At 34.8% G+C, this 22806-nt stretch overlaps 1 protein-coding gene across 1 annotated transcript in view; it reads right to left on the bottom strand.

Annotated features, from left to right (window-relative positions):
* Positions 1-1419: 1419 nt before the first annotated feature.
* Positions 1420-22806, bottom strand: part of TAB3 (TGF-beta activated kinase 1 (MAP3K7) binding protein 3) — a 62147-nt gene continuing 40760 nt past the window's right edge. The window contains exons 8-11 of the mRNA XM_069463591.1: positions 17829-17922; positions 14771-14854; positions 6316-6417; positions 1420-3095 (exon numbers count right to left, since the gene is read on the bottom strand). Coding sequence (XP_069319692.1) covers positions 2947-3095; positions 6316-6417; positions 14771-14854; positions 17829-17922 — 429 coding nt within the window. The 3' untranslated portion in view covers positions 1420-2946. The remainder of the gene's footprint in view (positions 3096-6315; positions 6418-14770; positions 14855-17828; positions 17923-22806) is intronic.

Here is a 22806-nt window from a genome sequence, read left to right as displayed (position 1 = left end):
ACTGCTTAGAAAGTTTCTGGCTCCTCTATTACCGCTTTAAGCTTTTAAGAACTACTCCAAAATTTAAGGGGGGCAATGTACTTTAACAGAATGGCAAACGTGCTTCTAAAAACCCAGTTTACAAAACAGTGACATAATGTAAAATGTATAGTCAGGTCTATATGTTACAGATACATCAAATTAGTCGTGTTTTAAGAAACAAAACCACCTACAAGAAACAAGAAGTGCACCAGCTGATCCAAAAAGCATAGCCACCTTAGCAGCCAGGCATGATCCAATTTATATCCTACCACTCGTGTGCCAATTGTCTGTGCATACCAATCTGACTAGGACATCCTTTTGCAAAGGCACCTTGAAAGTTGGGCGAATTCTTGTTCAAATTGGTCATAGGCAAGAGGCATGTGGGACACAGTTAAACATATCAAATTTATCAGTGTCAAATCATTTTGCCTATTTTTAAAACTGAATACAGCCTATGTTGGCATATGAAACTTATACACAATTAAAAATTAAGGTGTACCAACTTCCTTAAATTCAATCTCTGATGTATTCTCATACCCCACCCTCTACATCTATCAAATACTGTTTTTTCTTTTTTCCTGGCAGGTGAAAACAATGATTGACTAGATAGATATATTACCAAAGGACTGAAACCATGCATCTACTGTATGATAACAGCTTATTAACCTTGATGTATTTTCATGCAATAGTTTTAAAGTCATCTACATGGTTTTAATAAAGCATCAGACTTTTCAGACATGCTACTTTCATTCTCAACTGACAACTGCCAAGTTAATTGCTGCCGCTTCAGCATATCACTATGAATACTGGTAAACCTTTTAGCTAGAACACCAAGCAGTATATATATTATTCCCCTAAATTGTAACTTAAAACCAAGTGGGGTTGACCATCACTAAAGAGATATGAAACCATACAAAGGCAAAGGCATATTACAGAACAGTAGGACGGCTAGACTGTTATTGGAGACTAACAGAGATCAGTGTTACAAAAGCCTTTAAAGAATGCTGTTTTCAGGACCATGCTTTTAAGCCCATCTGCTTTCTCACTATTATTTTCACAGTTTTGCCACAGTTGTTACATGAGAGATGTTTTATCAGTGTAATTACATAACCACGCTTACTTTGGGAGACAAGTGGATGTATTTTGGGGAATTTTTCACATAGGAAAAAATGTTTTCAAAGCTGTAGGCAGAGTGTGAAATTACAACTTTGATGGAAAACTATGATGAGTTATTACGCCTTTGGTTTTATTATGCTATTAAGAGCAGCTTGTTTTTCCAGGTCTGCCAGAGATTACTGCTAAATTAGAATACAATGACAACATGATGGGTGTGTGTATATGTATACAGTGGGGCACCTGATAGGGGAGAGAGTGGGTACTTCTAAGATTATAACCTTAAGTAAAATCCTTTAGGATGGGAAAACCTACCAACTTTATTGCTGTTTACATTCATCAAAATGAAGGGAGATTCCAAAAATCCATTTCTGAGCTAAGAAGAAATTCAACAATGGCAGAGACCGTAATTAAATGTGCTATTACTAATTTTCCAGTGATGCACCCTAATGAGTCATGTGATTTTATATCTCTTTAGTTACCCACACCCTGAAATTCTGTTTCATAGATATAAGAAGTGCTTTATTATTACCTGAACTGCCTGCACAAACTCAATATGACCTCTGAATACAGTTATATTAAAAGTTCTTTGTTTCAAAGTCCTCTGTATTCATCTTTTTCTTAGTATTTCTTGACTATCCTTCTCTTGCTTCCCAAATAATGCAGTGTGCAACTTTATTGGCCAACTGTAATTTCCCTCACATTGGTTTAGTAACATATGTGCAAATCTTTATTGAACAGCTAATATTGATTATTTTTCAGCTAAATTAGAATTATGGCACAAAGTATTATCTGTGCTGTAAACATCATGAATCCATCACAAAATTGGAAGGAGGAAAAAGAAAAGGCCCTATGGACTGCAAACATTTCTTAAGAACCACAGCTGAGTTCAAGATTTCCAAATGGATTTTGGAATGGACTTGCATTTGGCATACATTCACTGTGCTACTGGCAAAGTGCAGTTTTATGCGAATGTCATTTATAAAATCAAACTTTGTAAGGACTTCTTTGTTATTTTTAAAACCAATGGCCTAATAAAAGCATGCAGTAACTTAAAAAATATATCTCTTACGTGGCATAAGTAGGTCTTAGTAACCAGTGTTGATATAGCTTGATGAATCACTGTACAAGCAAAAGGGATCTTATCACCTCTGATTGTACTTTCAAACAAAGGGCATGATATGCCTAATTCCTGACTGCTATAAATCACATTTTAAAACATATTGTATATGTATGTGTGTTGGAAGTTACCCCTGAAAAAAGCAGCAATTACAAAAACCCTCATTATTTTGCCTCCCCCCACCAAAAAGAATCATATTCTTGGTGCTTTTTCCTGTCCTTCTCTTTAGTAGGAAGCAACGGGAAGAAGCACGGGGAGCCGTGGTTTTCCAGAGAGCTGTGACCAGGTAAGTCTGCTCTGGGAATTCACAGTTTGTCTGCATAAACTGTAATATTTCATACCATGATTCAAAGTTCTAGTTTAAAAAATAAGGGCCACTCAGCAGTAACTTTAACAATTGGGATTCCACAGAAGAGCTCTTGACTTCTCTGTGTACATTCTTTCAGGAGTGAATCCTTTCCTAGTTTCAAGTATCCCTTTCTATCTCTCACTCTGCAATGAGTTAAGAAAGGAAAAAAAAGAAACCTCCCCATTTTTCCTTTTGTGAGCACAGCGGCCACAGTGCCATTTCCTCCTCCCCACTGTGCAATCAGAAATGAAAAGCCTGGGCAGATAAATAGATTCCCGAGGTTTCCTTTTCTTCTGGTGGTGCTCAACATTTCACTCTCAACCTGGTGCAGACTGTTCTGAATTCAAGTGTACCGTGGCATCTCACACTGCTCACAGCGATTTAGTGCCGGATGGTTGAGAAAGGTGCAGCTGTCACAATTCCATGGAGCCCCTTCATAGTCTTCATCTCGAGGTTGTGTCCGAGGACTCTGTTTGGCGCCAGTTAGATGCTCTGAGGGAAGTTAGGATTAAACGAGAGAGAGAGAGAGAGAGAGAGAGAGAGAGAGAGGAAAAAAAGGTCAAATTCTTTCCAAGTATAATCCAAACTGACATGAAAAACTACAAAAAGCAAGGGAAGTAATTTCCTATCCTATCTAATGTGTAGGCCAATTAGTAAACATACCTACTGGAAATGTGTAATTGAACAGAAAGTTTATGATATATAATCTACTTTGTTCTAAACAATTTATTTCTGCTATAAGAAGATGGATAAAAGTCCAGAATAGATTGCCTTCCTAGTTCACTACCCATAGACAGTGGATAGTTATTTTTTTCATGTGGCTGGAATAAAGCATGAGAAATGTTTCCTAGTGTGTTAAAATAGTCTCCTCCATAAGTTTTTCCTGACTTCAGCTCACCTTGACTTTTCCTCTCTATAGCACTATCCATACTATATTAAACATCTGACTAAATGTGTGCCTTCCTCCATGAGACCTTAAACTCTACAATATGGGTGTATTTTATACTAATGGTTCATAAATGGCAAGGACAGTTCATAACAAAGCTTTCCCCAGAATGGTGAAAAGAGAAAGATAATGACACTACAAGTTTTTCATAAATCTAAATTCATTCAATTTAAGAGACTGTCTTTATTCTCAGATTCTTTCCTACCTTTTTTGGCATTAAAACGTATTAGTTCATATATTAGTTTCAAAAAATGTCTATACCTAGCAGTATCAAATGCTAGCAATCTTACCTTGATCCCCAGGATTTTATAAAAAACTCAAAACTTAACTTGTACTCCTCTTAGGTCCTAATTCTCTTTGGCCTTGTGCTCAAAAAGACTCTTTGCTTCTACAGTTAATTTGTTAAGTCCTGCCTTTTAGGAACAGCCCCTACTGAGAGTGGGGTCACTACATAGAATCCTAAAGACCTCCAGATGGAATTCACCCCAGAATCTGGAGCAAGGTCAGGAGGCTGGAACAATGCACCTATAAAACATTGAAAATGAGATTAAGATTTAAGGTAAGCAACCTTTCTAAATAGGTAATAAAAGAAACTGAGATCTGGGAAAGCTTGTCAGTTACTATTTTGGGTTAAGCATATCTTCCACCAGAAATTAATTAGCTGGTTTATCAATTTGTCTTTCATGACAAACAGCTGGTGTGAACATTCCCCAAAAGGTAAAGAGAATTGAGTTTTAGACCCTGAACCTTACCCCCAGGGTGTTGTTAAGGCTCAGCCTCACTCAAGAAGGTGATCTTAGCCTTACAATATAACAGAATTAGTGGGTTTTTTAGCCTCTTCCTACGACTATAAACAGGAGATGGGCTTGTTTCTTTTGCTTCAACTTCTGCTTTTAACTGCTATCATCACCCACACCCTGTGTCTTTTGGCTCATGACTCCTCACTCCAAAACACGTAGGTTTAATACAGTTTTCTTTTTTTGTCTCATACGGAGGAATAAAAAGCACACTGTTAAAGCCTTGATTAGAGGAAAAATGTTTACTATGCCATTTCCAGAAAAGATCCTCTTTTGCCTTTACCTTTTAAAAGAACAACATGCCTGAAAACCTATCACTTAAAAAATCATATCTTATTGCTATTGGTTTTTAATAGGCTCTAAAAACTCAATTTTATCCTTTTCTAGGATAGGCAACTTTATTTCATGAAGCATTTACAGTGAGAGAATTTAAGATATTAAATTCTTAAGTTGTTACATTCCATTTTCTATGTTAATTCCAAATGTAGTCTTTGATTTTAGATTGTAGCAGTGCAAATACTTAATATGAAAAGGTTTTTCAAATGCCTTTTTTCTTAACCACATAAATAACTGAAAAACCACTTTTAACCTAACTAATATGGGATACCTCAGGACTCTCTTAACTATTTAGTACCATGACAATTTAATTTGTAATAAATCACTCAAGTAATTTGCCAAAATATATATTTAAAAAACATATAAATCAGAATTATTTTGGCCCCCCAAAAAGACATTGCTCATTTCATCAGAGAGAAGTATTATTAAAATAGAAGCATCTAAAACCCAAAAGGTATTTTAGACACCTGTTCTCATTTGATTTAAAGGTGTGCAACCTTTTCTTTTTTATGGCATATTTAAAAAGCTAAAATATTTCTGGCCTTGTGGAAAATAGAAACTCAAAAGAATATGCATATTTATACATAAATGAGTTAATAACTTTCTCCTTCAATATTATTTTTAAATGGATTAGTTATAATAGGCTAAATTTCCATTAATATGAAAAACCTCATAAATGTCAGTTTAATCAATATTGCTTATAGTATATAGTAATTATAAAGACAATTGCTAAAAAGGATGCAACTAAAATTTTTATAAATTCTAAATATTTCTACACAAGTTTCAAAGATAAATGAAAAATTTGTAGACAAGTGATTTTTCTAAAAAAAAAAAAAAAGAAATATGCCAACAGTAAATTTTTTTTTTTTGACTGAGAGCCACGCCCAAGAAGCCTTGAGCAAGTGGACTTGCTGTGGTCATTTTTTTTTTTAACTATATGAAGTATGAGGTACTTTCATGCTTCTTATTTGTTCTTAGAATGGGATTTTTCCACCTAGTTATACGATATTCTTCGCACATTAAGGGGAATTTATGAAATATCAAGTGCAATACTTGCACAAACTCAAACATATACAATATTTTTTGAAACCTCATTTCAACTGAATGGCAGGATAAAGTTCAAGAAGCATTAGAAAACTTCAGTGGGAAGTTACAAAATCCAGAGCTTTCAAGTTATTTAATGACTTATTTGGCCTTGCTTTCTATATACTATTACCTTAGAGTCGATCTATTAATAATATGGTGGCCATTGGCCATATGTAGCTACTGAGCATTTAAAATGTAGCCAGTCCAAATTGAGATGTGATGTAAGAGTAAAATATACAACAGATTTTGAAGATTTAGTAAAAAAAAAAAAAAAGTAAAACATCTCACTAATAATTTTATATTGATTTCATACTGAAATATTTTATATATACTAGAGTAAATAAGATATATTAAATTTCATGTTTTTTTTTTAGCGTAGTTACTAGAAAATTTTAAATTATATATGTGGCTCACATTATTTTATTTCTCTTGGACAGTGCACCCTTAGAAACTCAGTATAATTTTTTAAAGAAAAAATAAAGGTCTGGTTTTACTTATGATGTGTCTTTGGACATTCTGCACAAACTTTCAACACACAAGTACAAACCATCCACAGCTGCTGCCTGGGTGTCATGGACGTCTGCCTGTACTTTGGAAGTCACGCTAATCCTTCGGGCTTTTCTCTCAACTGTGCAGGGGTCTGAGGAGTCTACAAAAGAAGGAAAGCCAGTAAGAAGTGATCCAGTCATTCGTTAGCAAGAGTAAATAGGCTCACAAGGACGACTCATGCAACCCACACAGATGAGTGCATTTACCCTTCCTATTACTTCTAGTTACCTATAGTTCTCCTGTGAGGGCAAGTGCCATGTTTAATGCTGCTTTTTTACAACCTATACAGAGCAGTGGCTCTTATGACTTTCTCGACTCTCTCCAATTACTTGGAACAAACGCTCTATTTTACCCGTTTCCTACTTTTTAGTGAATTAGGGGTATAAACTCAGTGATACGGCAATTAAATGGCAACATGAAAGCAAAATTTAAGAGATTATACTTTTGCAACTCTCTGATTAAGCAACAGTTATTCAAAACTTATGGGCTGAAAATACACTCTCCATACAAGGCTAACTATTATAATAATGATGAAATAAAACTACAGAATTTTTAAATTAAAAAGCAAGAGTGGTACTTGAAAAATCTGAACCAACTTAAAATGATACTATGTGCGGACAAACATGTGTTCCCAAATTATTTTATGAATCCAATTACTTATGTGTGCAGAAGCCCGGCAGACACTTTGCAGCATGTACAAGAACTGTCTGATTTATTGCTAGAATATTATTTCTATGAATTTATAGGTTATTAGTAAACAAACCTTTATTAAGTAAAAATGTCAGACTTCACATTATTTTCCCTTAAGAACCAAAGATAGATCTTGAATTTTCTAATCAGTTCTGAGCCCACGATGCAGTCTCCTAGTACAACCCATCTTTAGAAATCACTGCTCCAGAATCCTAAGCATGGTGCTCAGGCACTTAAAACACTCCATTATCAGAGTAAATGAAAGTAGAGTAAACATCTTAGGCTCCAAAGAATAAGGTACAGTTCTTTCTTAGATCTGTAAAGTACAAAAGCATTACATACCTCATCTCACTAACTCTTACAATAACCCTGTAAAATATACAAGTAAGTATTTGGCTGGATCACCTCTCTGTGGTGCACAAATTGGGTCTGAACAAGGTGAGGTGGCCAAGATGGCCAGGACCAGTGTTCAGGTCATGGGACGCCAAGGTCTGCACTTGCCACTGTATGAGTTACCAATGAAGGGGTGGGGAGACTTTCTGAGCCACCTGAAGAGAACTCACACACACTGTATTGCTTAACTACAAAGTCCAATCCCAAAAGGTTTCTCTGTCTCTTTCTCTCCCTGTCTTCTGTTTCTCTCTCTCTCTATCTCTCTCTCTCTCACACACACACACACACACACACACACACGCATTCTTTCTCTAATTATCACACTTACTCAGATAAACTTCAATATTCCACTAGGGTTTCTGGAATATACCAATTCTAGCAGTTATTTGCATTTTCCTGTTTTTTTTTTTTGTTGTTGTTAATTTAAGTGAGTGGTACTGCAAGCCAATTTGCACTAAACTATATGTACTTTTAGAAAAGGCCAATTTACGTTAAAACAAAATGAGAATCTGCAAGTGCTTCATAGACAACAAATTTGAATTCATAGAGAAAACTCAGTAGCTTTTATAAATATGTGATGGAAAGGCTTAATAAAAAAAAATCACAGGCTGGGCGCGGTGGCTCATGCCTGTAATCCTAGCACTTTGGGAGGCCGAGGCGGGTGGATCATTTGAGCTCAGGAGTTCGAGACCAGCCTGAGCAAGAGCGAGACCCCATCTCTATTTATTTAAAAAAAAAAGAAAGAAAGAAAAAAATGTTAAAAACAAAATTACAGAATTTAATCAAGTTCTATTGTTTATAACAGTATTATTTTATACTTTCACCAACAATATATATGATTAAAGCTCAATTAAATTTCTAAAATAGAAATTCATTAATAGTGAGGATGTTGTTTTACATGGCTTTATGGTCTACTTTTTTTTTTTTTTTTTTGTTTTATTTTTTTTTTTATTTTTTTTATAGTTTTTTTTTCAATTTAATTTTACAGAATCAAAGAGTCTAACAGTATATCTTGTTAGATACAGTATGTCCTCATAATGTATACATTATTTCTTGTACAATGATATGAAATAATATGGGAAATATTCATGATAAATTATTAAGTGAACAGTGCAAGTTAAAAACAATAGTTTCATATTTTTTTTCCCCACCCCCCCTTTCCCGAGTCAGCACCTTCAAGTGTTACCACTCCCAAAACGGTGCGCAATGCACTCATTGTGTAGGCATACCCCCATCCCCTCCCCCACCCCCCACCTCAGTCTGATGTCCAATTGGTGTCGTTCCCAGATTTGTATTTAGGTGATGATCAGGGAAACCAATTTTCTGGTGAGTACATGTGATGCTTGTTTTTCCATTCTTGGGATACTTCACTTAATATAATGGGTTCCAACTCTCTCCAGGAGAACCATAGAGATGTCGTATCTTCATCATTCCTTATAGCTGAGTAATATTCCATGGTATACATATACCACAGTTTACTAATCCAATCATGTATTGATGGGCATTTGGGTTGTTTCCACATCTTTGCTATTGTGAATTGTGCTGCTATAAACATTTGGGTACATGTGCCTTTGTTACAGAATGACCTTTTTTCCTTTGGGTATATGCCTTTTTATTAAAATTGTGTACATGTAGAGTATAAACTGCCTGGGGTAGAAGTCATGTCTTCCCTTTGTAGCATCAAGTGTCTACCTACATAAACTATATGTTAATGCAAGTCTTGCACAATATCCAGCTGAGGAGGATACCAAATACATGGTGTTGGTCCCAAAGACAGAAGGCAGGATGACAGTAACATTAATATCACCACTGCCAGAAAACCACAACTCTGACTATACGGGCTCCTGGCAGCAGATCCGTCACATTTTCTCAGGACATTTTCCTTTTTCTTTTCTTTCTTTTTTTTTTTTTTTTGAGACAGTGTCTCACACTGTTGCCCGGGCTAGAGTGCTGTGGCATCAGTCTAGCTCACAGCAACCTCAAACTCCTAGACTCAAGCAATCCTCCTGCCTCAGCCACCCGAGTAGCTGGGACTACAGGCATGCACCATCATGCCCGGCTAATTTTTTCTATATATTTTTAGTTGTCCTGCTAATTTCTATTTTTTTAAAAATAGAGACGGGGTCTCGCTCCTGCTCAGGCTGGTCTCGAACTGCTGAGCTCAAATGATCCGCCCGCCTTGGCCTCCCAGAGTGCTAGGATTACAGGCGTGAGCCACTGCGCCCAGCCTATTTTCTTTTTTAATGGTCTTTCATATATATATTCCTTTGTGAAGTGTCTGCTCACATATTTTGCCCTTTTGTACCAAGCTGTCTTTTTATTACTGTGCTGTAGAAGTTCTTTATATATTCTGGATACTAGTCTTTCATCAGATATGTATTTTACAAATATTTTCTCCCAGTCTGTGGTTTCCTTCTCATTTTCTTAATAGTATCTCTTGATGAGTCAGAAGTGTTGAATTTTAGCCTTCGTTAGCCTGTTTTTCCTTTTATTGCTTCCTGTGTCCTGTCTAAAAACCTTTACACAGTTGCAAAGATATTCTGTTTTGTTCTGGAAGCTTTAACTTTTACATTTAGGTTTATGACCTATCTCAAATTTTTGTGTATGATGTGAAGCAGAGATCAAAATTTGTTTTTTCCCACATGGATATCCAGTTCTTCCAGCCTTTCCTTTCTCCATTGAATGCTATGGTGCTTCTGTCAAAAAGCAACTGATAGTGTGAGTGAGGGTCTACATCTGGGTTCTCTGTTCTGCTCCAATGATCTATTTCTTTATTCCTATGCCAGTACCACACTGTGATCACCGTAGCTTTACAGTAAGTCCTAAAGTTGGTTAGTCTAAGACTTCCAACTTTGCTCTTTTTAAAGATTGTTTCAAATATCTAGGTCTTTCTGCCTTTCCATAGGAATTTCAGAATCAGTTTTTTAATTAAAAAAAATCTAATGGGGTTATAACTGGTATTATACTATATCTACATGTCAATTGTGGAAGAAGAGGCATCTTAAATTTAACCAGTGATGTATATGTTGAAAACAAAACATTGCCAAAATAAATTAAAGACAACCTAAGTAAATGGAGCAATATATCATATTCATGATTGAATCGATATTTTTAAGATGGTATTGTAAATGGAATATCTTTACATGGTTTTTGATGGTATTGTAAATGTAATATCTCTTAAATTTCATTTTCCAATTGTTTACCTGATATATTTCTGGTAGGGTTTTTTTTTTTTTGTAAATAATCATGTAAATAATCATCTGTAGTGTATTTAGTTTTAATTCTTCCTTTCCAATCTTTATGCATTTTTTTTTCTTGTCTCACTGCATGGGCTAGGACCTCCAGGTACAATGTTGAATAAAAGTGATGAGAACAGACATCCTTGCTTTATTCCTGATCTTAATGCATTCAGGATTTCATTATGTAATGATTACAGTTGGAGGTTTTTCAAAGATGCCCTTTATGAGACTGAAGGAGTTCCCTTCTTAATTTGTTTTAAAGGTTTTTTAATAAAACTGCTACAATTTATCAAATGTTTTTCCTGTATCTAGTAAAATGATCATATGGTTTTTCTTGTTTACTTTGGTAATATGGTGAATTACATTGGTTGGCTTTTTAAATGTTATACCAACATTGCATTCCTGAGCTAAACTCAACTTGGTCATGATGAAATCTTTTTTATATATTGTGAATATTAAGGATTTTTTTTTTGCTTTTATTGTTCTTGAGGGATATTGATCTGTAATTTTGTTTTCTTTTGTGGGGAGTGGATACATAATATCTGTATCAGGTTTTGGAATATAAGCTAGTTCTACAAAAAGATGGGGTACAACACTGAAAGTGAACCCTAATGTAAACCATGCACTTTGGGTGATTATGAAATATCAATGTAGATTCATCAATTGTAACAAATGTACCACTCTGGTATGGGATGTTGGTAATGGGGGAGGCCATGCATGTGTGAGGGCAGAAGGTATATGGGAAATCTCTGTAATTTCCTCCCAATTTTTCTGTGAACCTAAAACTGATCTAAAAACTTAAAGTCTTTAGGAAAAAAACAAAACTATTGTAAAAAAAAAAAAAAAAAGGAGGGGGAAAGCATTCCTTCCTCTATTTTCTCAAAGAGTTTGTGTAAAATTGGTATTCTTTTTTTTATTATCATTTTTTGTAGAGATGAGGTCTTGCTTTGTTATCTATGCTGGTCTCCAACTCCTGGCCTCAAGCAATCCTCCTGCCTCAGCCCCCTAAAGCATTGGTATTACAGCCATAAGCCACTGCACCCAGCCAGTATTCTTTTTTTCTTAAATGTTTGGTAGAATTCATCTACCAGTGAAACCATCTGGATATAGAGCTTTCTTTGTGGAAAAAATTTTGGTAATGAATTCAATTTCTTTAAAAGATATACACAGCTATTAACATTTACTATTTCATCTTGTTTTTAGTTTTGGTAGGTTATATTTTTCAAGAAATTTGTCCATTTTATCTAAGGTGTCGAGCTTATCATTTTAATGGATAACCCATCTTTTACTTCTGACTGTGGCAATTTCTTTTCTTTTTTTTATTTCAGCTCATTATGGGTGTACAAAAGTTTAGGTTATGTATATTGCCCATGCTCCCCCCACCCCGAGTCAGAGCTTCAAGCGTGTCCATTCCCCAGACACTGCGCATCGCACTCATCATGTAGGTATACACCCATCCCCTCCCCCACCCCCCACATCTGCCCGACACCCAATTGGTGTTATTCCCAAATGTGCACTTAGATGATGATCAGGGAAACCAATTTGCTGGTGAATACATGTGGTGCTTATTTTTCCATTCTTGGGATACTTCACTTAATAGAATGGGTTCTAACTCTCTCCAGGAGAACATAAGAGATTCTATATCACCGTTATTTCTTATAGCTGAATAATAGTCCTCTGTATACATACATATACCACAATTTACTAATCCACTCATGTATTGATGGGCATTTGGGTTGTTTCCACATCTTTGTGATTGTGAATTGTGCTGCTATAAACATTCGGGTGCAGATGTCTTTTTCATAGAATATCTTTTGTTCTTTTGGGTAGATGCCCAATAATGGGATTGCTGGATCAAAGGGGAGGTCTACTTGTATCTGTTTAAGGTATCTCCATATTGCTTTCCACAGGGGTTGCACTAGTTTGCAGTCCCATCAGCAGTGTATGAGTGTTCCTGTCTCTCCACATCCACGCCAACAGGTAATTTCTATTCTTTCTCTTTTTTTTTCCAGATTAGTCTACCTTGGAGTTTATTGATTTTTGTTTATCTTTTCAAAGATCAAACTTTTGGCTTTAACTTTCTCTGTTATTTCTATCTCATTTGACTTATCTTTCCTTTCTTATTATTTTGTCCTTTATTCACTTTTTTTTTTTTTTTGAGACAGAGTCTCGTTCTGTTGCCCTGAGTAGAGTGCCATGGCGTCAGCCTAGCTCATAGCAACCTCAAACTCCTGGGCTCAAGCAATCCTTCTGCCTCAGCCTCCCGAGTAGCTGGGCCTACAGGCATGTGCCACCATGCCCGGATAATTTTTTCTGTATATATTTTTAGTTGTCCAGTTAATTTCTTTCTCTTTTTAGTAGAGATGAGGTCTTGCTCTTGCTCAGGCTGGTCTCGAACTCCTGACCTTGAGCAACTCCTGACCTTGAGCGATCCTCCCGCCTCGGCCTCCCACAGTGCAAGGATTACAAGTGTGAGCCACCGTGCCAGGCCTATTCACTAATTCTTAAGGTAGAATTTTAGGTCATTGATTTTAGATCTTCCTGTCTTATGTGAACATTTACAGCTACAAATTTCCTTGTAAGCACTGCTTTATTGCATAGTAAAGAATCTGGTCTTGCCCAAGAGAGAGATCTGGCTTTGTCCCCAGTTCCTGGGAGATAACTTCTAAAACCTCAGAATTTCCTGAGTAATAGCAATGTCTTTGTTATTTACAGTGGGCCCCTCAGACCACACCTGAGAGTTTATGCTAATGAGGTAGCTCATTGTGGACATACTGTCCACCATTTCTCATCAACTTGGTCTTCTATTTCCAGGGTAAGAACTTTCCAATGCACTCCCTTAAATAGGACAATTCCTCCATGATAGCCTTTGAATCAATTAACTGAAGTTCACCTACTGGATTACCAGTAGGTGATACTACTTCAGTAGACATCCAGGCAAAAGGAAGTTTAAAGACTCAGATATTATGAACCCAAAAGACTAAAGTGATCAATGATATATACACAACCCAGTGACTTTCAGCATGAAATTGCATATAATGTTGCCATAGTGCCACATTTGGTACTTGGCAGTCATCCACTAAGATTCTTCTTTGTACCATCTTTAGAAATCAGTAGACTATTTTAAATGGAGATCAGATGAAACATTCATGGCCAGTATTAAACAATAAAAAGAACAGATAGTGCACTGCAACCTATAAACAAAATTGTACTGAGCTTAAGTAATTAAGTCAGGTAACATTATTTAGATAATTCCCTACATTATTCTAAATAATGTAGGGAATTATACATTCCCTGATTAAGTCTGAGATTTTAAAATAAGGTATTCTTCACTATTCATGATCAATCTATCTTGAGTTGCTTAAAGCAAAAAGGACTAAAATATTAATAATAAATGCATACATTCTTGAGAATTATAAAACATAGGCTGTTAAGAAGAATGAGGCAGAAAAAGTTAAATTTAAATGTTGAGTCATTGAATGTAGATTAACTGAAAATAAGATAATGAAATGTCAATTAAATATTTGGTACATAAAAATAAGAAGAACAGATTTTATATTTTTAATACTAAATCATTTCTAGGTAACAATTATTCAAAAGTGATTCCTCCAGACTGTGGTTACGTAGGATCTGTTTTGCTCTTGTGAGAAAACAACCTAGTTCCTATCTAATTGTTATGATCGCCTTTTAAATACACAGGATTCTTTTGTTGCCTTAGAAATAATCTTAGATCTACCACAAATCTAACTTCCTATTCTAACAATAGACCTTTAAAATCCTCATTATAAGAATTATCTTTTAGGGTTATAGTTTTCACAGTGCTAAGTAAATTTATAATGTTAACTATTTAATATAGTGTTTCAACTTTTTTTCTTTTTTGCCCCTCCCCCCACCAGCATTTTTTAAAAAATAAATTTTATCTATCCCATTTAATTACCTGTAACAATTCTAAGTTATTAATTACAGTACTATTTAAAGTTTAGAGACATTTCATTATTGCCACAGTAACATCAATATGGTAACATTGTTCGTTTATGCTGAATAAGTTAATAAATATCTCTAATGGGAATTTCTTCAGATATATATTTGAACTCCCAAAGGATCTTGATATATCTATCATTGCCTACTCACCTTTTTTAGATGGCTTGGGTGGTACAACTGGGCCAGGTTCTATGTTGTCATAAAAATTATTCATGGCTTTTGGATCAAAGTTTCCTATAAAGGAAGTAAAATCACCAGGCATTTAGAATTCTTTCTCCTATTTGATATTTTTAAAAAGAAAGTATGTAAATAAAACATGTAAGAAGGGAAAATGTTTTCCAGGGTTTCAAAACTTATTATATAATCCTATCCTACTCCCACTGTAATTCTGTTTTATCACTGTGAGAAAAGACCCAAGAAGACCACCACACTACCATATGTCTCCAATGTATTACCTAAAGGGATATTTCTCTAACTGTAAGGCTAGTCTCTTTAGGCAGGATTAAGCATGTGGGACATTTGAGGAGGTAAATGAAGAAGAGAAATGAAAGGATGGCCGAACTGTTTTCTCTTTCTGCTTGTTTTGACTTTAGGGAATGAACTATGAGAAAGAAGACTTAGTGAAAGCTTGCTTTCAGGTATTTCATAATTTACCTTAAATTTATCCATTATAAATTCAACTATGGAAAGAAGCCAAATATATAAATTTCTAAAGATTAATCAAGTTATATTTTGTGCTGTCTATGCAACCTCGATAAATGCGAAATAGCATCAGCAGTTCATGGATTCCTATTTTCAAGAAAAGGAGAATATTTAATGTTAAATTAAATGTTGCCTACAGTTTTATCAATGATAAAAGATGATATGGTACCAACTTCAGAACAGACAGAACAATTCCTGAGAATTTTGTCTTACCACAAAATTTTCACCTCTTAAAATGTTCACTCCCTGATCTAGTGTCTGTATTTCAGCCAGATCTCCTGCTGTGACTCCTCCAAGGTTAGTTTTGATCCAGTGGCAGTTTGGAGTCTTACCTTCACATCTGTGAACCTATCACTGTGCTCTGTTTGTTCTAAACAATTCCAGTTAAACTTTGTAACTGTACCCATAGTTATTTACAGAAGATGGTGTATAGTACTGACAGTTTAAATATATTGAATCTCTTGATTTCCAGACTTTTTTCCCCAATAAGTTTTCCTTACCAAAATCAACATTAAAGTTGCTTTTCATCAAATAATGTGCTGATTTGCATCTAGTCTAAAAAAGGTTTAGATTTCTTCACTAGCTTAAAAGTTTAGACTGGAAACTCAGTATAAAGTTTTATAAAGTGTGGAAGAGTAGAATTTAGTATAAAATGGATACATTTGTATGTCTTATGAAGAGATTTAGAAATGCCTAAGTGCCAAAAAGAGCTCATTGTAAGTAAGGTCATTGCCAAATGCTGACCAAAATCACAGCTCTTTGCTTGTAAAACCTTAATCATGGTTTCCCTTGCAGGCCCTATTACAAATGTTTTATCCATTTGAATATGCTGTTTTAAGACAATTTTCTGAAAACAATTGCTATGATAGCTAATAAAAGCCACAATGCTATTTGATATACTAATTAGATCTTTTTATGCTTTAAGAAGTCATTATATTTCTTTAATACTTAAGTTACCACTGATGATCTAATTTCTCAATTCCATAGGCTTACTATAAATATCCTAACCAAATGTTTGAGTTAGTGTTCCTTGTTTTGCTTCAAAGACCACACAAGTAAAAAACATTGATGCAATCTTCTAAAATATAGTAGTAATAGTTTGTAGAACCCCACATTATGTATAGTAATTCTTTCATTGCTTGAAGCTAGTCAGCTAGAAAGTAACTAGGCTTATGAAAATAACTTTAAGGGTACCTGACCAGATTGCTCAATTTTAACATTCAAATTTGCTTCTATTGTTCAGATAATGCCATTATCTTTTGGGTTTATCTGCCCCCACTGTTTAATGTTGCCTAAAAATGGCAATGGGATATTTTATTATATATTCTTAAAATATTGTAGAAGCTCTCTTAGCTGCCATATTAAGAAAAGTATGGGGGGTAGGAAGGCTGATTAAAACACAAAATTGTTAAGAAAAATTACATGTGTCAACTTTAATGTTAACAAACAACATATTTGAATATACTAATACCTTAAAGTTAGACAAAAGCCTTTTCTTTATGTGTCCAATCACTAAAATTCCATATTGTCTTTCTTATATAAATCATACCCATGATGACCTAAAGTAGGGGTTGGCAAACTTTTTATTTTAGACTTTGCTGTTGAAGCACAAAAGCAGCCATAGACAATATGGAAACAAATGGGCGTGGCTATTGTTCCACTAAAAGTTTGATTTACAAAAACAGGCAGCAGGCCCTCCTTTGCTAAACCCTGATCTATAATTTTCTGTTTTGGTTTCTTTAGAATGGAGCAAGAAAGATACTAAGAACACTTATAAAGCAATTGTAGTACCAAATCCTTCTAAATTTTTATGATTTTCCCATTAACCTTTTTCAGTTCTTTTCACCCATATCTAATTCACAGTCCCTGACTTTTTAGTGATTTGCCTTTGGTTTTTTATAGAAAGAGCAGCTCTCTCCTGCATGTCAGTTTATGAAACATTAAATTGCAGAAATAAAGGAAGACCATCCTAATCTGGTGAGTTGAGTAAATGAAAGTCAGTTAAGAGAGCTTCTACTGTAGTATATATCTGTAAAAATCCAAAAAACTAAAACTATGATTATAGTTGAATGTTATCATGTAACAGATAAAAAATGGCATATGGTATTTATTTTAAAACTGATAAATTTGATATTCTGATTTGGGATCCCCATTTTTTACAGGTATTTTAGGTGACTATCACATAATATGAACTCTAAGTTTTAGAATTAAAACCCATCAATTTATAAAATATTCACAGTAAATGACAAAAAGAATAAATACAAGGTAACAACACAGAACAGTCTAAATTATAAGAACTTAATGATGAAACTGCCAAAGTAAAACTATTTTTTGATCCCCCAAATATGATCCATGACCATGGGGACAAGGGAGTATTTTTACCAAGATTATAATCTTATGATGGAAAAAAACTGTCTCTTAAATCTATAAAACCAAAATTATTGCTATTTAAATAGCTTAAAATACCACTTATTACTTATGGTTTACCAAATAATCAAGTCTATACCTCTAGATTGAAGAAGGTCAACTTCTTTCAGTGTACAGTCAACATTTATCTGGAGTTGTCTGTTCATGCTTCTCAATCTTGTCATTTCCTCAGGCTAGTAAGAAAGGACCCAAAATAGCAATTGTGGGAAAGTCATTATCAAGCCCAACATTTAAGAACTGCGTTTCATGTTAATCGTTTTGATTGGGTATTACCAGGAATATGGCCTTAGTCCATAAGGGGCATGTTTAAGAAGTCCTATGTGAATGTTTTTAAAGGAATAGTCGGGTAAAATGGGGACATCATCAAAATGGTCAGGTATAAACAAAATCTTAATATAAAGTGGCAGGTTACAATATTGAACTGTGTTCTATCATACAAGATACTATCATTTTAATCACAGAACACTGAGAGTATTTTATTTCTATGTTTTCATGGTAAAGGAAACTAAGAATCAACCTTTAAACAAGCAATGTCCACGATCTTAGTCTTATGCAGCCTAGTAAAAATTACAACAGTACTAATTTTAATTAGTGCTACTAAGGATCAGGGACTATGTTTACCAGAATTCTCTCATTCCTTCCTCTAAATAATCCTTTAAGTTAGGTACTAATATCATGCCCAACTTATAAATGAGGAAACTTAGGCATAGAGAGGTTATATAACTTTCCCACCAAAGTTATAAAGCTCGTAATTGGTAGAGCCAGGATTTATATAAAAGGGTTTTATATAAATTCATATAGAAAACTTTTTGTCTTTTCTCTAGTTCAAAGGAAGCAATTAATCTAGTACATTAAAATTTCAGAAATAAATGGACTCCTTTCTTCCTCCAACTTTGTTTTATTCTGCCTCGACCTTTCTAGACCAGCCCACTCCTTAGGCCTTTCAGGGGCACATATGAGGCATTGAAATGTAAAGAGTCCTATCTTCAGTTACATAAAGCTTTCTGGAAGCCTTTACTTCCCATGCTATCATTAATTTCTTTACTATTTACGTATATGTACAGTAAAAAATAAAGTCAAGGCTTAGAATTTAGAGGTTGAAGCACTGAAGCTTTCAGTACACCCTAGGTATTAACTCAATCACTAGGGTGATTTTTAGCTATATAAAGTGAAAAATGAAATATCTGCTACAATAGGAACACAGAACAAAATCCTACGGTTAAAAACATGTATTTTGCTAAAAGCTAAATATGTTAATAAAACAGTGAAGAAAAATGAGCAGAAAGGATATCTTAATTCACAAAAATGCAAGATCTTATGCTGTTAGGAGGTACTGTCAGGATAACTGAGAATATTCAAATAGATTTAAGGCTGCAAACTTGTTAAATTTTATAATTGTTTGTGTCTCAAAGTGAAGCTCAAATACTTAAATAGTTATAATGTTCATGTTAGGAAAGATGTTTATTCTAGTTTGCATTTTTATTGTGAAATAAAATCCTTTTCCAATGGAAAAAATAACTTTGAATGCCCATTAAATAAGCAGGTATCAAAAGTTTAAGTATTTTTTGAAATAAAAAAGTCAAAAAGTTTAAGTGATATAAAAGGCAGAATATAATAAGAGCTATGATTCCTTAGAATGCTACAGGAACAAAAAACTCATTTAGAAACTTTGTTAGGATTTGCTTTTATTTTCTAATTCCTATGGGCAAAAACTATGTAACATTAACGTGTAAAATGTTTACTCCTTGCTTACCAGGCAATATTAAAATATCTTAAAACACAGATTTGAGCATTTACATTAAAGGTAATGTACTTAAGGGCTCCAAGGAGTTATGCTATCTATGTGAAAGAACCCGTTCTTTTCTTTGTAGGAAAGTGAAGTACCTGAAGAGGTTGATCCTTCTTATATATTTTGCGTGGAGGAAGGGTGAGAGATGCTTCAGCCATGCTGGCCCTGACTAGTGAAGCTTTAAGTATGAAAATATTATAATTTATAGTTAAGAGGCTACTGCACATTTGCTTATAACAAAAATTAAAATATACTCCCATCAACAGGCTCATTTGCAAAGACAGGAGAACCACTGAACTAAGGTTTATCAGGAAAATTCCTATGTTCTTTTTTATAGCTTCTGATTAAATTGAGGGGAAAAAGCTGTTTCTGAAAAGTTACTGCCATTTGTCAAAAGTACACTGTTTTCATAGAGGAGAGATTTCAAGATTGGCTGTGTATAATCTAGAATTGTTTCTAAGATAACAGGATGTTTGTCTAATACTTCAAAATGAAAAATTCTAAGCTTTTTTCAAAAAGTGGCAAAAATACCTTAAGTCAACTGTTTTGGCACTTTAAAAAGTTTTGTCTCACAGAAACATCAAAGATCACTGATATTCTTTGAGGGCTTGGTACCAATTATGCACCTGGGAGTCAAAACTGTAAAGTAGTCCAAAATCCCAATTAGTCAGAACAGGAGGAATGGGGGGGTGGGTGGGGGAATAACTTGAGGAAGGGAGCCATGGGCAGCTCTCTGCTTATTAAAATCTAATTTATCATTCAAGGTAAAACTTAAATTTCCCCCTCCTCCATGAAAGTGTCTCATCTGTCAACTCCATAGGCAAAAAGCTAACATTTCTATCTCAGAACTCTCAAAGTACTTAATACTGATACCATTTAGCTGGTCAACACTTTCACTTTACTGTCTTACATTATCTTTTCTCTTTCATACACGAATACATGTAAGAATCACAGACAGATACGTATCTCTTTTCACACATAGAGCTCTTTAAGAGATGACATTTCCTGTAGCATTTAATACAATGCTTTGCAAACCACACATTGAAGGAAATGATGCCATCATTCATCTTGCACTTCTGTTCTTAGAATAAGGTTATTTCCCTGCTACTCCAAGTTTCTGCAACTACATATATAGCTGGTCAAAAATGTGCATTTCAGTATCATTGGGCAGGCACCCTTCTACAAGTTTTTATATATTGCTTAATAAGAAATTAATTTGCTTGAAAACTTGAAGGTAGCAATATGTGCTTAGTAGCAAAAAAGTCAATTTTCTATTGGGTATTCCTACACACAAGTAGAACGACGATCAGGATGGTTGTTTACTGAGCACCTACTCTACACCAGGGACATGACATACACTGTCAAAAACTATGGGCAAAAATTATGTAACATTAATGCGCAAAATGCTTACTCCTTGCCTACCAGGCAATATTAAACCAGCTTAAAACACATATTTGAGCATTTATATTAAAATAATGTAATGTTGTCTTTATCTTGACAACATTACAATCTACCTGCTATAATTCTTTTTTAGATAGGAAAAATCAAGCGTAGAGAAGTTAGCTATAGTTAGTGAATGCCAGAGCTGTTCTGACTCCCAGGCATGTGTGGGTACTCTTTCCCCTATGTCATGGTTCCTCAAATCAGCCTTGATGAACAAAAAGGGAATTCTGACTAAATGATTTTATTTCTTAATTTCCTACATAAGTATACCTTTACGTCATGTATGTTCCTAAAGTTAAAAGGAAATCAAAGTTTTGCAAAATGCTTCAGATGTTTGTATGTAGCAAATTTGCCAGTATTTCACAACCAACATTTATAATACTTACTATTTGTTGGGCATTGTGTAAATTGCTTCACATATATTATCTTATATAATCCTAATAAAAATCCCATAAGATGGATACTCTACCACACACATTTTAGAGATAAGAAAACAAGCATAGAGAAAGCTACTTATCCGAGGATGCATGAATGACACAAGAAGCAGAAGTAGGATTCAAATCTGCACCTAACTTGAAAGTCCATTCACTGTCTTAACCACCATGTATACCTGGTTCCTCTGCTGTCCACTCCCAATTGTCCTCCATTTTACTCTAGGCCTGGCAGCGGAAACACATGGGAATCACACTCAAATGTCTGTTCTCTCAGATATCATCTGCATGAACTACCAATTTCGGAAGCTGGGGAATGGCTACATGGGGGTTCATTATACTATTCTGCCTATTTTATATATCTTTGAAATTTTCTATAATAAAAAGTAAAAAATAAACTATAGCCCAGGGAAGCTGTTTCACCAACTTCTTTCTTCTTCCTTTCTAAAGACTCATCAATAAAAGCTGTGATCTAAAATCTGGAGCTTTCTTTTAAAACACTAGCCCATGCTATATCAGACAGTTCTCTACTTCCAATAACAACAACAACAACAAAAATCAAGAAGGCTTTATTGGTTGGGCGTGGTGGCTCACGCCTGTAATCCCAGCACTCTGGGAGGCCGAGGCACGTGGATCGCTCGAGGTCAAGAGTTCGAGACTAGCCTGAGCAAGAGCGAGACCCCCGTCTCTACTAAAAATAGAAAGAAATTATCTGGACAACTAAAACTATATATAGAAAAAATTAGCCGGGCATTGTGGCGCATGCCTGTAGTCCCAGCTACTCAGGAGGCTGAGGCAGGAGGATCGCTTAAGCCCAGGAGTTTGAGGTTGCTGTGAGCTAGGCTGATGCCACGGCACTCGCTCTAGCCCAGGCAACAGAGCGAGACTCTGCCTCAAAAAAAAAAGAAAAAAGAAAAAAAGGCTTTATTTAGCAGGTATTATCACAAGGTAAGTAGTTGCTAAATAAAACTTACATGGTTATTTTAAAGAAAATGTCATTTAAAAAAAATGACTTCTATGCTAAGAAACTTTGTTTATACTCTACAGGTACCTAAAGGATTCCAAAGTGCCCAATCACCATGGGGATTCCCATATGGTTTACAACCTTCAATATCTTCCCCAATCAGAGGATTCAATTAAGATTTCAAATGGAGAAAATGAGGCAGATACTTGATTTATATTTATATCACCTTTTAAAGATAACTTTGTAATCTTTAAGTGTTTTAAGTAATTAAAATTATTCCTTGTTCTAATACTGACTAAACTGAGAAATACAGACAATATTAGAAAAATTTCATTAAGTTATTGATATTTCTGTTTCTCAAGAATCTCTTTCTCAAAAACTTCCACTGGTTCCCTGGTAACAGCAGAATAAAGTTTGAATACCTCGATCT

The sequence above is a fragment of the Eulemur rufifrons genome, chromosome 30, assembly GCF_041146395.1.
Source record: "Eulemur rufifrons isolate Redbay chromosome 30, OSU_ERuf_1, whole genome shotgun sequence".
Taxonomy (NCBI): Eukaryota; Metazoa; Chordata; class Mammalia; order Primates; family Lemuridae; genus Eulemur; species Eulemur rufifrons.
This window is presented reverse-complemented; position numbering and strand designations above follow the sequence as displayed.